Source organism: Folsomia candida, unplaced genomic scaffold (genome assembly GCF_002217175.1).
Source record: "Folsomia candida strain VU population unplaced genomic scaffold, ASM221717v1 Fcan01_Sc002, whole genome shotgun sequence".
NCBI classification, from domain to species: domain Eukaryota; kingdom Metazoa; phylum Arthropoda; class Collembola; order Entomobryomorpha; family Isotomidae; genus Folsomia; species Folsomia candida.
In genome coordinates, this window is record NW_019091194.1 from 11,822,277 (window position 1) to 11,835,318 (window position 13,042).

Below are 13,042 nucleotides of genomic sequence, written 5' to 3' on the forward strand. Positions count from 1 at the left end.
AAGCGTCCTTGTGGGTCACATTCTTCATTTGCCAAATTACTTTCTCTTTCTTTAGACTCTGAATTGGAGTCGGTACATGTGGACAGAAGTAATGGCATCTTGTGTTGGACTGATCGAGGAACAATATGCACCATGGCTTCAGCAATAATAATAATCAAATATTGATTCTTTCCCCGCTGTTAGCTTTGAGTTATTTCTGTATTGAGAAAACTGTGCAGATTTTTCTACTCTGTGATTTACTTGTACTAAATATTTTGCTAGCAATTTACTAAAGATAATTCAAACAGTGGCCTCACTACAAAAGTCAATTTGTCAACCAACCAAGTGAAATTGACAGTCATATTAGATTATTTAAAAGCCATGAACATTGATTGATTTGCTATTTTGATTTTCTCAACTGTCGGCAACAACTTGCTCGTGACAAGGGAATTTTTTTTACATAAGTTGAGGCATTCCAAAATTTTGTGAATATTAGGCAAAATGATTTGAAGAGTTGAAGATGAATTCTCAGGATTGTTGGGATATGACAGGGCAAGTGATTTATGGTTATTCTTATGAAATAGTCTTGTTGTCAGATACCTATGTATTTTTAATTTAGAAGACCTGAAATACGAAACTTTCCCCTTTACGTGATGGGTAACATACTTCCCTATTGATTTTTACCCTATGCCTATTTATTAAAAAATAGCTAGACCATCCTTTGTGTGTTCATTACTCTACACACACAGTCACATGTGTATTTAGCTCTATTCCAGATGTATAAGAAATTATTATATTTACGGAGAAACTACTGTTCAATTCATCAAATTTGTAGCGATTAATCATTTACGTTCAACATTTTATGTTACCAACTTTCAACATTTTTCCTGTCCTAATTGCAGTTTATTGTACAACTTTCAATTCTTCCACATTTACCACCAAAATTTACACTCACTAAATTCGCCCACATAAATTACATATCGGTGGGAATAGTCATCTCATCAGCAACAATAAACCAGTTGCATACACAGGAATGATTAACCCTACGAGCCATATTACTACAAATGTAGATTTTTCTGCACTTGTTATATCGTAAAGGTATCGTGTATCCAGGTAATGTAATTACCGAACAAAACAATCAACCAGAGCTATTCAAAAACCTATGTAACCTGCACATAAATAAGTAAATACATCTGGACAGTTATTAATTTGAGCTTCTAAACCTGCCGAATGTGAAAGGGTGTGGGGAACAACGGGAGTAAGACATTCCAATTTTGGAGGCGTTGGGAGAATAACTGTGGTGTCCCCACAACATTTAATTCTCCTGTGATTTAATGAGACAAACTGGTGGATGAAATTCCAAAGAAATAGAAATGGAGAAGGGACGCAAACCTTTCTGACACAAATCGTGATGAATAGCTAGCCCCGTACCATAAATTAGCACCCGATTAAGCAGCAAGGAGGGCAGAGTGACTTTGGTTGACTCGCCTGCTTGAGACATGGTGACTTTTTTTACCGGTCGTCGTACATAAATCCTTATGACATTCTCCTTTCACTGGGTTTTCTTATTGAAATCCAATCCTCTGCTGGAAACTGATGCACTTTCGCCACCAGAGCAAAGGACACAGATCAACTTGTCTTGTGAACGGAAATCTCATTTGGTTTCCAGATTTCTGGCGAATGTATAGCAAAGGATCATTTGCCGGGGAGGAAACGCCCAACACCATCCTTGAGAAAACTCAACCGAGTCGGACTTCCTTTACCCATATCCAGAAACCAATATATTTTCTTATTTGTACATTAAACCACACTTATTTATGCACGCAGCTTTGTCAACTCCGACTTTCCAGCAAAGGGTGGGCGGGTGCAAAGGCCGTTGGGCACTCACTTTTGGTTTAGGCGAATACATTATGACTCCTCCAAAACTTCTCCTGTTTCCTGTCCACATGAGACTTCATCATTTCTCACAACTTTCATTCTGCTGAGCTGGACATGGCTCCCAAAATATATAACTGCAGATGACAGTGTCACCGCGGTACAGAGATTTTCCTCGGGTTGCCTGATCCGTGGCTGCATAGATAAATGAACCATGTGTATTATTATAGCAATATTCTGCCCTGGATCTCATAAAAATGTATGAAGCTGCTCTCAAGTATATAGATCCTCCAAAATTCTTACTTATTGAGAAGGACGAGTGATGAGGGGCATTAGCACCCAGTTTAGTTCAGACTTGTTTTCTACGAGTTTTTCTGTGAAATAATAATTCAATATTTTGCTGCGTAGATTTTTGTAAACGCCCATAAATACATATTTATACTGTAGACGAAAAGGTTGCGTGTGCATGTACAGATCTATATACAAATCTATCTAGTTTGTTGGCTACAAATACGAATAATATTGTTTCTTCCTACAAAGCGATACAAATTTCATACGTTACTCTAGTTCTCAAAATTATGGCCACTATTTCTTAATTAAGGCACTTAATTTCAATTTTCGTCATAAATTACTGCACCCACAAATTTCAATTTCCCTCCAGGTTCACACTTTTGTACGTTTGTGCACTGTCAATCGTAGCCGCAAAGTAATTGTGGGAAAAGTACATAAATCAGTCAATTTATCCAGAAAGAAGTAATTTCTTGGCACATTCGCCCGTTGATGGTGTGCGAGGGTGGTAACTTATCTCTGGTGAGGGGTGATATAATGCAGTCCAATAATTTGTGTGAACAATTGAGTCCACAGTATCACATTTCATTACATTGAATTCTAATTATATAAATTGAACCACATCCATAAATAACTGCAAACTATGTAAAAGCCTTTCAGACTAATTCGATAAAAAGCTACTGTAGCCGCCGTTTTTTTCACGGAGGAGATAATTTACGAGTTAGTTTGTCTTTGTCCTTTCCCGTCTCATTTACATAAATTACATAGTTGGGAAAATATGGAAATCCCCAAGGCTTGCTTTTTCCGTGTTGCCGAGTAAAATGTTAGACTTTCCAATATCCACTGCAATCTGAGCAAATTTATTCCGACAACGTTATTGTTCACCGAGAGACAAGCAGGAAAAATACTTGGAACTGCATTATTACACCATTTGTAATGTGGTGGTAAATTGTTCTTCCGAAAAAATAAATCACAATTCCAAACCTTTGATCACTCCTCAGCTAGTTTTCGATATGCAGTAAGGAAGTGAGTGTTGTGTGCAGAAATTACTTAATATGTTCACTACGCTAGAATCCCGAAAGCGTCTTTTTAATAAAATAAATACGTACGATAACGATAACATGCGTGCAGTGCAGCCAAGTTGTCGTCGACACATGTACATACGAATGCTGCTGTGCGACACATTTCAATGCACTTTGTGTATATTTACCTACCATAAGAGTGCGCCATATCCATAACTAGCAGACTATTACGGGGCCGATGAGCAGAACTGGGCATGAAAGAAGGCAATCGCAGTAGTTTTATTGACACAACATTCACTTTCTGAAGTGAAAATGCATAAAAGTGAAAACAAGGAAAGCGACCTCCATTACGTGCAGAACTTGCCAACTCTCTCGTCTTCACTACCATTGACATGCTACATTATGCTACGGGCTGCTCACCAGAGATCTGGTCGACAGAGAGAGAGAGAGCAGAGATTTCAATGGGTGTGGTGGGCGAGGATCGTGAACTGGACATTGCAAAACGAGATCGCCTGGAAAATGGTCACTTTGAACAGGGAAAGAGCAACGAAGCCATTAAAGCTGTAAACTCTAAGTAAAACCTGGAAGCAACGGCCCAGTGAGTTTTAATGTGATAGTGCTGGCCATCTCCGAGGTTTATAGTCAATTCCGCAAATTTTATATTTAAACCCGTCAACCTCCGGTTTCTTTCTGAATGGTTACGCAGTTTATTTTTTACTCGCGTACAGAACAAGTGTTACATGGAGAGAGCGCCTATAAAAATCCCCATAAAATCACAAGGTTGCTCTGCCACGTTGCCTCTGCCATGCAACCAAACAGCCTTTATCTCCACCAATGCTGGACACCACTTATACATATACTTCCACTCGGCGAGCCCCATCCAGTTGTTGTTATCTCCGATTACAGTCCTATCTATCGTTCGTGCGTACGTAGAGCGAAGAGTTTTAATTTTCAGACTAGTCTTTTCGTGTTATTATTACTATTTTTACAGGTAACCAATAAGTCAAAAACATACCTCAACCGGAAGTTATACCATCATTAAAAAATACTATATAATAAAATTTAGCACATATTAAGGTTACATTGAGTCTTATTTGAGGCATGTCTTGCATAAATGGTCACAGTTAGCGTAGGATGGCAGACGATTATTAAGTTTTCTTGTCCTTTATGTTCTCCCTGAAAGAATGCGATTTGTACCCGTGCTCTAATATGCGTTATTATCATAATTACTATCTTTATTATATTGTAACATCAAAAGAGCATAAAAAATGAGAAAATAAAATATGTTATATCAATTAATAATTTTTAACAAGAAATTGATTCAATCACTCATCCAAAATGAGCATCCAACGCCACCTACATCCAATACTTAGAACTTGAGCAAAACAAGTTTTATCCTGTTCGAATCGAGGAGAGGAGGGAGAGCGAATACTCACTGCTAACGACCGAGCAGACACCATCTCTTTTTTTAAATATTAAATTGAGATATTAAATTAAATTAAATTTATTACTCGTAAGCACACTTCCTCGCCTGCACCCTTGGAGTTAAGCAGCTGATTGTCGGAGTCAACGAGATGGACTTGACCGAACCCCCATACTCTGAAGCCCGTTTCGAGGAAATTAGGAAGGCAGTCAGCAGCTATATCAAGAAAATAGGATACAATCCAGTTGCCCTGCCCTTCGTCCCCATTTCTGGATGGAACGGAGACAACATGTTGGAAGTTTCCGATAACATTGGATGGTTCATGGGATGGAAGGTTGAGCGTAAGGATGGAAACGCTGACGGCAAGTGCTTGATTGAAGCTCTCGACGCCATCCTTTCCCCAGCGAGGTAAATTTGTATATGGTTTTTTTGCATAATACTTATGTATTTAAATATGCATTAATAATATAAATTTTATATGTATTTAATAATTTAATGATTTATTTAATCAACAGACCCACCGATAAGCCTCTTCGTCTTCCTCTCCAGGACGTCTACAAAATTGGTGATATCGGAACAGTGCCCGTGGGTCGAGTCGACACTGGAGTCATCAAACCAGGCCCCATGGGTCTGACCACTGAAGTCAAGTCGGTGGAAATGCACCACGAAGCTCTGGTGGAAGCAACTCTCGAAGACAACGCTGGTTTCAACATCAAGAACGTCAATGAAATCCGAAGAGGATACGTCGCTGAAGACTCCAAGAACAACCCACCCAAGGGAACCGCCGGCTTCTCTGCCCAGGTCATCGTGTTGAACCACTCTCGACAAGAAATCTCTAACGGATACTGTCCCGTTTTGAACTGTCACATCGCTCATATTGCCTGCAAATTCAAAAAAATCAAAGAAAAAGTGGATCGTCGTACTAGAAAGTCCGTTGAAGATAATCCCAAAGTGAGTTATTGATTTATTTTTATTGTAAATAGTTATGCAACTTGTTTGATCCTCCAATTCTAAATCAAATCGCATAGCTTCATGTGGTGATGGTATATATATATATATATATAAGAGATTTCTAATTAATTTTTAAATTAAAATCAATATCTTAATTTTCTTTATAGGCCATCAAGTCTGGTGACCCTGCCATTGTGACCCTCGTCCCCACCAAGCCCAAGTACATTGATGTCAGCTGCTGCCGAGGCGGTATGCAGATCTTCGTCAAGACATTGACTGGCAAGACCATCACCCAAGAAGTGGAGCCCTCTGACACCATCGAGAATGTCAAGGCAAAAATCCAACACAGGGAGGGAATCCCCCCAGACCAGCAGATGCTTATATTTGCCGGTAAGCAGCTCGAGGATGGGCGAACGTTAACCGAATACAACATCCAAAGGGAGTCAACCCTCAATCTCGTCCTGCGACTAAAGGGTGGGATCGGGTAAGTTTATATTGTCATTATAAGGAATTTGGAAAACCATTTTATTATCGCAGAAATCGAAAAGTCGATCACCAAGGAGGGAATGGTTGTGATGATGATGAGATGAAATTTGTGTAAGCAACAAAGTCGTTGCTTTTAGTCAGAATGGCCAATGTTTAGAAGTTGAAGACAAAAAATTATGTGACAGTTTCTGGATTTCGTATCAGTTTTTTGATAGCTTTGACAGAATAGAATTGATAGAATTTTTATGGGTAAATACGTATTTAGTATTAAATATCCACTTTATTTATCTTATCTATTTATGTAACTAATTTTAATCACGGCCGGTTAAAACCTTTATTATTATTATACTTTTTCCAGGATCCTGGCTTTTAATTTGTTTTCCTAAAGTTTTCTTATTTTAATGTTACAGAGTATTCATGTGTTGTTACTGCAAGAACACGTTCAGAGACAACTGGAATCTTCAAAGACATCTCACGAATCGAACGAGGAAGGGGAATGTCTGTCCGAAGAAAAGGTAAAACCAATAGTTTAATATATTCATTAACTAAATATTTGTATCTGTTAAATTTAATTCATTCCTACTCATTTTTAGTAAAAATGAACTAGACCAGGCGACTGGAAGGCCTACCTACCCCTGCCGAAAAATTGATTGCGCTGAGATTTTCTACACCGTCAAAAAACAGGCAGAACATCACGCAACCCATTACGCGAGATCAGCTAGGTAGTTTTATTTACTTTCCTATCCAGGCCCTGGCAGCACCTAAAACATTGTTGTTTCTCGTTCATGCTCATTCATGTTTCTAGCCCGAGTCAGGGCTTGTGCCACCGTGTATGTCCGTTTATCCGTGTGTCTGTCAGTCTTCACGACAATTCTCTTCAGACTTATCCGATCGACTTGAAATTTGGCATACATGTGTACAAGGCAGGGTTCGAAAAAACCCAGGGTTTTATTCAAAAATTTACAACCCACGGGTTTTAATGGGTTTTTTGGGTTTTATTAAGAATTTCAACAAAACACATTTTGCAGCTATTCCAAATTTAAATGTAAGCATATCTAATTCCTCATTCAGCATATACAAAGTTGTTTTGATTTTAAAAAATAATTTTTTAAATATCAACTCTGGTGATGCTTAACGTTCATCATGGATTGTCATCAGATTTTCATGAAAATAATTATAATGAAAAAGCTTCATATTCGCAGTCAAACCCAATAAAACCCTGGGTCGGAATACCCTGGTACAAGGTAAGAAGTAAGGACGAGTTCGAAGATGAGCAAAATCGGTCCAGTGTTTGATCGAATGGCCTCGATTAAAATACACCATTTTCAAAATTACGATAGGAATTTATTGTATATTGGCTCAATTAGTGCTATAAACTCGATATATGTAGTCAAATATGAAAAATTTTCATATTTTTCAAATTTTCATATCAAGTGGCGGTTAACCGATGGGGGTCTCGATTAAAATGCATCATTTGGTGCAGAATTATAGGCCCAAATATTTTGTACCAAAATTGATGCAGAATATCCAAGCCAAATATTTTGCACAAAATTTAAATACTGGAGGTCTATATTTAGTGATGAAGCCACAGCCCTGTCCTGCTGGAAATGAGAAGTTTGTGAGGAATACTTTTCAGCAAAGAAAGTATTGGATGATCATTTGAATTCCCATGCGGATCAGTTATTTGTTGCAAGACAAAAAAAGACAAACAGGTGTGACAATTATTAATTCATGTTGTAATAATGTCATGAACCCATGACCTGGTGATTGTTTAACATCGATTTTTGTTTATAGACCATTCACCCTTCGGAACGGAGTAAAGATCTACGTATGTGAAGTAGATAATTGTGGAGTCGAGTTTTTGAAATCTTGGGATTTAGGGACACATGAATTCAGGTTTCACACTGACGTTCCCCTGTACACCAAATTAACGTAGGTTTCCTTATTTTGCGCATGCAGATACAATTTATTGCAAATAAATGACTTATTGTGTTTTAAATATAGGAAACGTCATTTGAAATATAAAAGTCCACTACTACAACGTCACGGATTCACTCCCAGAGCCCTACCAGCCAGGCTCCTTGATGACCCCGCCTTGAGTCAAGAATTAGAGTGGATATATCAGTGGGTCAAGGGACACATGGACTACAACATTCATTGCATCAACCATCGTTCTTTCGGGGTGTACTTTGGGGCCGCTTTGGGCCGAAAATATAAGAAGGGTGACGATATCGCGGAGTTTATCCGTGACAATCCTGATCAATTTTACCCATACATTGGACGGGATGCTTCCTCATCCGTTAACATCCATAATCACCATCAGGATGGCTCATCCCCCCTTGGAGAGGCTGCGGAACAGGGGCTGACCATTGTATGTCTCCACCGCGAACCATTCTCAGGAAAATGGGAGGACAAGAGCCAAGAGATGCGAATGTTTGAGGCTTGTGCAATAGTAAGTAGTGACTCCATACTATATGGTTAATTTTAAACTAAATTATTGCTATAAATTCTTACACCTGTATAGGAAGTAGCACTTACGGACGCCGAGTTAGAGCCATTGCCTGGAATCCCTCAATACCAGTTTTTGAATAAACGACGAGAGCGTTTGGAGATTGCCCACAGGAGCGACAATAAACTCCTCAAACTTTTTGAGAAAGGGTTGAAAGGCTTCCGCTGGCTGTGTTTCAATAAGGAGTGTGAGGGTCAAGATTGCGATGCCTTTATCCACCCTGATTGGAGCCAAGACCTGTTGGTGGACATGTCAAAACGACTAAACAATTGTTCTGAGGAGGATGTCAACATGGAGATGGATCTCCCAGGACCTGCCTCTTCGTTAAAGAAGTCTCGTCCTACAAATGAAGGTTCCCTCACGATGGAAGTTAAACGTCGAGTTGACCAATTCCGTGCGGAAGTGGAAATGTGCGACCCCACCCATACCGTCTACACCATCATCACCACGGATGACAAATCTTTTTCCCCGAACCAAAGTGCAACAACAACTTGCAACCAGATAGTGCAACGAAAAGAAGAAGATTTGGTGGTGGGTGCTTACACCGGCGTCAATAGAAGAGAAGAGGTAGCAGAATATCACGACAAAAAAACTAGTAGTGTTTGGAAATCAGTTCAAACCGGACGAACTGCCCTCCAGATTGCAACAAATAACTTTCCCACCAGGATCCTGGCACGTAAAGAGGAAGCGTTGCGACTGGTACAAAATGATTTCCCAATTCAATATAATTATTAATTTTTTCTCACAAATATTTGTTTATTTACAGCTGCACTCTTTCCTCCATATGAGATTCTCGACTCGCGGTGTGAAATTCGATGTGCTGAATGAGAGGATGGAATGGCAATTTCTCTCATTATGCTCAGAAGAGGAGATCAAATTGGCTATTCGCCTCGCATGGACCGGGATCCCACCCGTGACCTTTGGCCCGTTACCCCCAGTCGACAAGTTCTCTCACGGATTGTATCCTGTCGACCTCAGCCAAAAGATCATGACAGGACAAATCAAGAAGATGTGATATTTTATTAACCTTAACTTTATGAAATCAATATTGTAGTATTGTAGTATATTTGTTGTTATGTAACGATTCATGAAGCCTTCCAGTGCAACTGTTTTCATCTAATTAATCCAAATGTAGCATCGGAAAAACTTTTTCATTTCTTAACTGATTTTGATCGTGGATAGTTTAAAATTTAGAGAATGATATGGTCCAACTTGTTTTTAATCTGAACTCAACTACAAGCATACCTGTTCACAATCAGTTATTAAGTGCGAAATGAACAATGAATAAATGAATAATTCAAAAAATGAATGAAGAATGATTGAATTTTTAGCCCGAGTCAGGGCTTTTGTAACCGTCATGTCCGTCCGTCTGTCTGCCCGTCTGTCTATCGATAACTCTCTTTAAACTTATCCGATCGGGTTGAAATTTTCAGCATATGCATATTGGGCAAAGTTAGGAATCAAGTTCGAAGATGGGCCAAATCGGTCAAGTGGTTGACCGGTGGGGGTCAGGTAGTTAACATAAAATTGAGAGGGATGGAGAAAACTTGGCCGAATTGGATGTGTGTGGCCCACGTTCACGCGATTAAATCTTTATAATTAGGCCCCATTTTGTTTTATTTATTATCTGCACTGGCAAGGAAATGGATTTCAGTCTAAATAAAAGTTTACTCAACAGAGATAAAATATCCAGACTTGCGTTAGTCAATGATAGTCGAATAAAAAAATAGTGATTTTAGGTGCATACTTTTTTAGGTCGCTTACATCTATCGTGCAAAACAATTCAACGAATAAATAATTACAATACGTACACATTTACCTTCTTCATATAAATACGATCTGACGTATTTAATGCATTTTCGGCGTAATTGACTTTCCGTATTACTCTCGCTTGTAAATATACTGCGTGTAATATGGTCAGTGTTGAGGTGGTTATTGGAGCGATTCTCACAACACCATCATCAAGTAGCTGTTGGGAGTTGTGTGAGAGATGGCAACTTTTATTCGTTCGCCCTCCGTAGTTGCTATTTCATTTCTACAACCTTGTCAGCAATTTCCAGAGGAAAAGTGAAAGTTTACGCCCTTCATGTGACAGCAAAGCCTTAAGTTATAACCCCATCTATGCCGACTTATACTATGTACCTATAACATTATTCACATTACATTAAATTTTCTGGGGTAATGCCCGTGTCCTGGTTCTCTCACTTTTTTCGTGTGTGTGTGGCAGCACCGAGAACCAGCTTCTCTACCAATCCGAAAGCGTAATGCATGAATTGTATAAAAAAGTAAGTCTCATCATGAATTTTTCTTTTATGCTTTCACAAAGCATCGTATTGTCGCGGGTGTCAGTTGAACACGACGTTTTTAAACCGTATTTCATTGCCACACACACACTCACGTCCCTGCAGCCTACACGATTGCACCGAGCCTAAGGTTAATGTGCCAGCCTAGTATACTACACAGAATCATGTGACAACATGGTGGAATCTAATAAGCACTATCTTATCCACGGTCTTGGATTTATTTAAAGAAATTCTCAGAATCTTGCACACACGTTGTATGCGAGGTATTGTAGTCACTGGCCGACTGTTTCTGGCGTAACACTTCCGTTATTATTTTCACTTTTTGTGAAGGAATAAGGTGAAACAGGCTGAAACTCCACGAAAAGAAACACAAAAGGAAGACTCTCGAAATGGATAAAGTTGCTGCCTGCTTGGGCTACGAAGCTGGCGTCTATTTGAAAAGTATTTCAATCCAGAAGACTTGGTGAGGATAAAACACAAAAGTAGAGTCAGTACCCACGAGGTCATCTGTCATACACTGTGAAACTGTAACCTTTCTTTATTGCCATTCTTCCCCTTCCCTCCCCTGCTGTACAATGCCAGAAATAATGACACATTCAAGTGAAACTACTTGCCAGGTCTGATTATAACATCGTAGCTGTTCCTGCTTTCTGGTTATATTACATAAAAAGTCATAGCTCAGAATAATACTACAAGTCATTGAGAAAAGCCAGCTGAATTTGTTGAGGAATTTTCTAGCAATCCAATAATATAAGTATTTGTTCACAACTACGTAAGTATGATAGCTAATCTACTCGTCCTGAGATTCAACTCTGTTTGCTACAAATCAATACTGAAAGACCTTATTCACTTCATTCCATGTTTCACTTTCTCCAGTGAAAGTGTGATATCATTATTGGTGGGATCGACAGTAAACCATATTTTCCCAACTTTGCACTCAATTCAATCCAGCCAACCGTATGTCCGGTTTCCACAATGTTTAATCTCTTTTCAAATTTATCGTTATAGTTATGTCACATTGTCGTCGTCTTTTGGAAGTATGTACATGGAGCGGGATTTGAGAATTCTTTATTGTAATAATAATGATGGAGTTTCTTACAATGCCGATTCACTCGAACTCAAGCCCAGCCATTTGAATGGGCGGAACCTGGAGCTATTTTGAATCGAAAAGTAAAAATCCGAAATGGAGCCTAGACTTTATGGCAAACAAGGCGGACTATGTACATGGATTTCAGACATAGGAGATTGTCCCCTTGGCCAATAAGCAGATGTACAAATTGATATCTATGTAATAAGTGTATGAAGTGATGAATTGAATTGACAAAGTTGTATTCGTTCATGAAATATATATCGTCGGCGCCACCACCAAACGATGTACAAGTTTGGAGCTCGTTGTCGTCCTCGTCCCACTTACTTATTTCTGCCTGAATAGAGACCATGTTCCTATTCTTCCTTCGTTGTCCATTACGGCCATTGATGATATGAAATGAGTAGTTCTGTGAGTGAGTGGGGAGATAATACGTCAGAATGTACATAAACGTAAGTGCTGCAACATTCCGTATTAGAGTTAACATGAAATAGGCAATCTTTCCTTTCAAGAAATTTTATTGGATTGCCTTTTCCTCTTGAGCAATATAGTCTTTATTTGACAAATGACAATGGCCAATAACTGCGTTTGTACTATTATTGGCTCCGACTAATAATATCATCGCCCATCGGTATATAATATTCCAGAGTAGATGAATGAATCGGCGAGTCGTCTCTCTGAATATCTTTCTTCAGTTTGCTGTTCTGGTTGGCCCGTGAAACTTGGAAAGCGGATATTCCCAATTCACGTCGTATAAAATGTTCTCTTACCCTTAGATCCAAGTACATCTGTCTACAACAACTTTCGATGCCTTTATGAATTCCATTCGCAGATAATAAAACCTACTTTCACTTTTAAACTGTCCAAGTTAAACTTTGGCCGTACAATTTCGTGTAAAGTTTGCCCGGATAAAGAGAAAGTCTCCAATTCATTTTATTTTCTTATGCAATTCATGATTTTGTGAAAGTAATCAAATTAAAATTATTGGAGTAGAGAACGCGGAGGAGGGAAGGCTGACAAAACCTGGCGGCCTGGAACAATGTGGACACTACATGCTATGACTGTTGCAAATTATCCACCAGTCATTGTCAATGGACGCATTGTCGATTTCATCCCATC

General features: G+C 39.0%; 1 protein-coding gene across 1 annotated transcript; it reads left to right on the top strand.

Annotated features, from left to right (window-relative positions):
* The first annotated feature begins 3,625 nt into the window (after nucleotides 1–3,625).
* LOC118434349 lies at nucleotides 3,626–9,799 on the top strand. Its single transcript, XM_035847640.1, has 12 exons — nucleotides 3,626–3,727; nucleotides 3,893–3,944; nucleotides 4,683–4,995; nucleotides 5,103–5,538; nucleotides 5,706–6,022; nucleotides 6,076–6,135; nucleotides 6,435–6,539; nucleotides 6,618–6,746; nucleotides 7,819–7,956; nucleotides 8,029–8,476; nucleotides 8,549–9,232; nucleotides 9,300–9,799. The coding sequence occupies exons 1-12, from the start codon at nucleotides 3,626–3,628 to the stop codon at nucleotides 9,546–9,548; spliced, it is 3,033 nt and encodes a 1,010-aa protein (XP_035703533.1). The 3' UTR covers nucleotides 9,549–9,799.
* Nucleotides 9,800–13,042: the final 3,243 nt, after the last annotated feature.

What these genes read in the sequence shown, in the direction of transcription:
- LOC118434349 (XM_035847640.1), top strand. Translation starts at nt 3,626, where the DNA reads ATGGGTGTGGTGGGCGAGGATCGTGAACTGGACATTGCAAAACGAGAT. An exon ending in AATGTCTGTCCGAAGAAAAG is followed by an intron (nt 6,540 to 6,617) that starts GTAAAACCAATA and finishes ACTCATTTTTAG; the next exon opens with TAAAAATGAACTAGACCAGG. An exon ending in CCCCTGTACACCAAATTAAC is followed by an intron (nt 7,957 to 8,028) that starts GTAGGTTTCCTT and finishes TTTTAAATATAG; the next exon opens with GAAACGTCATTTGAAATATA.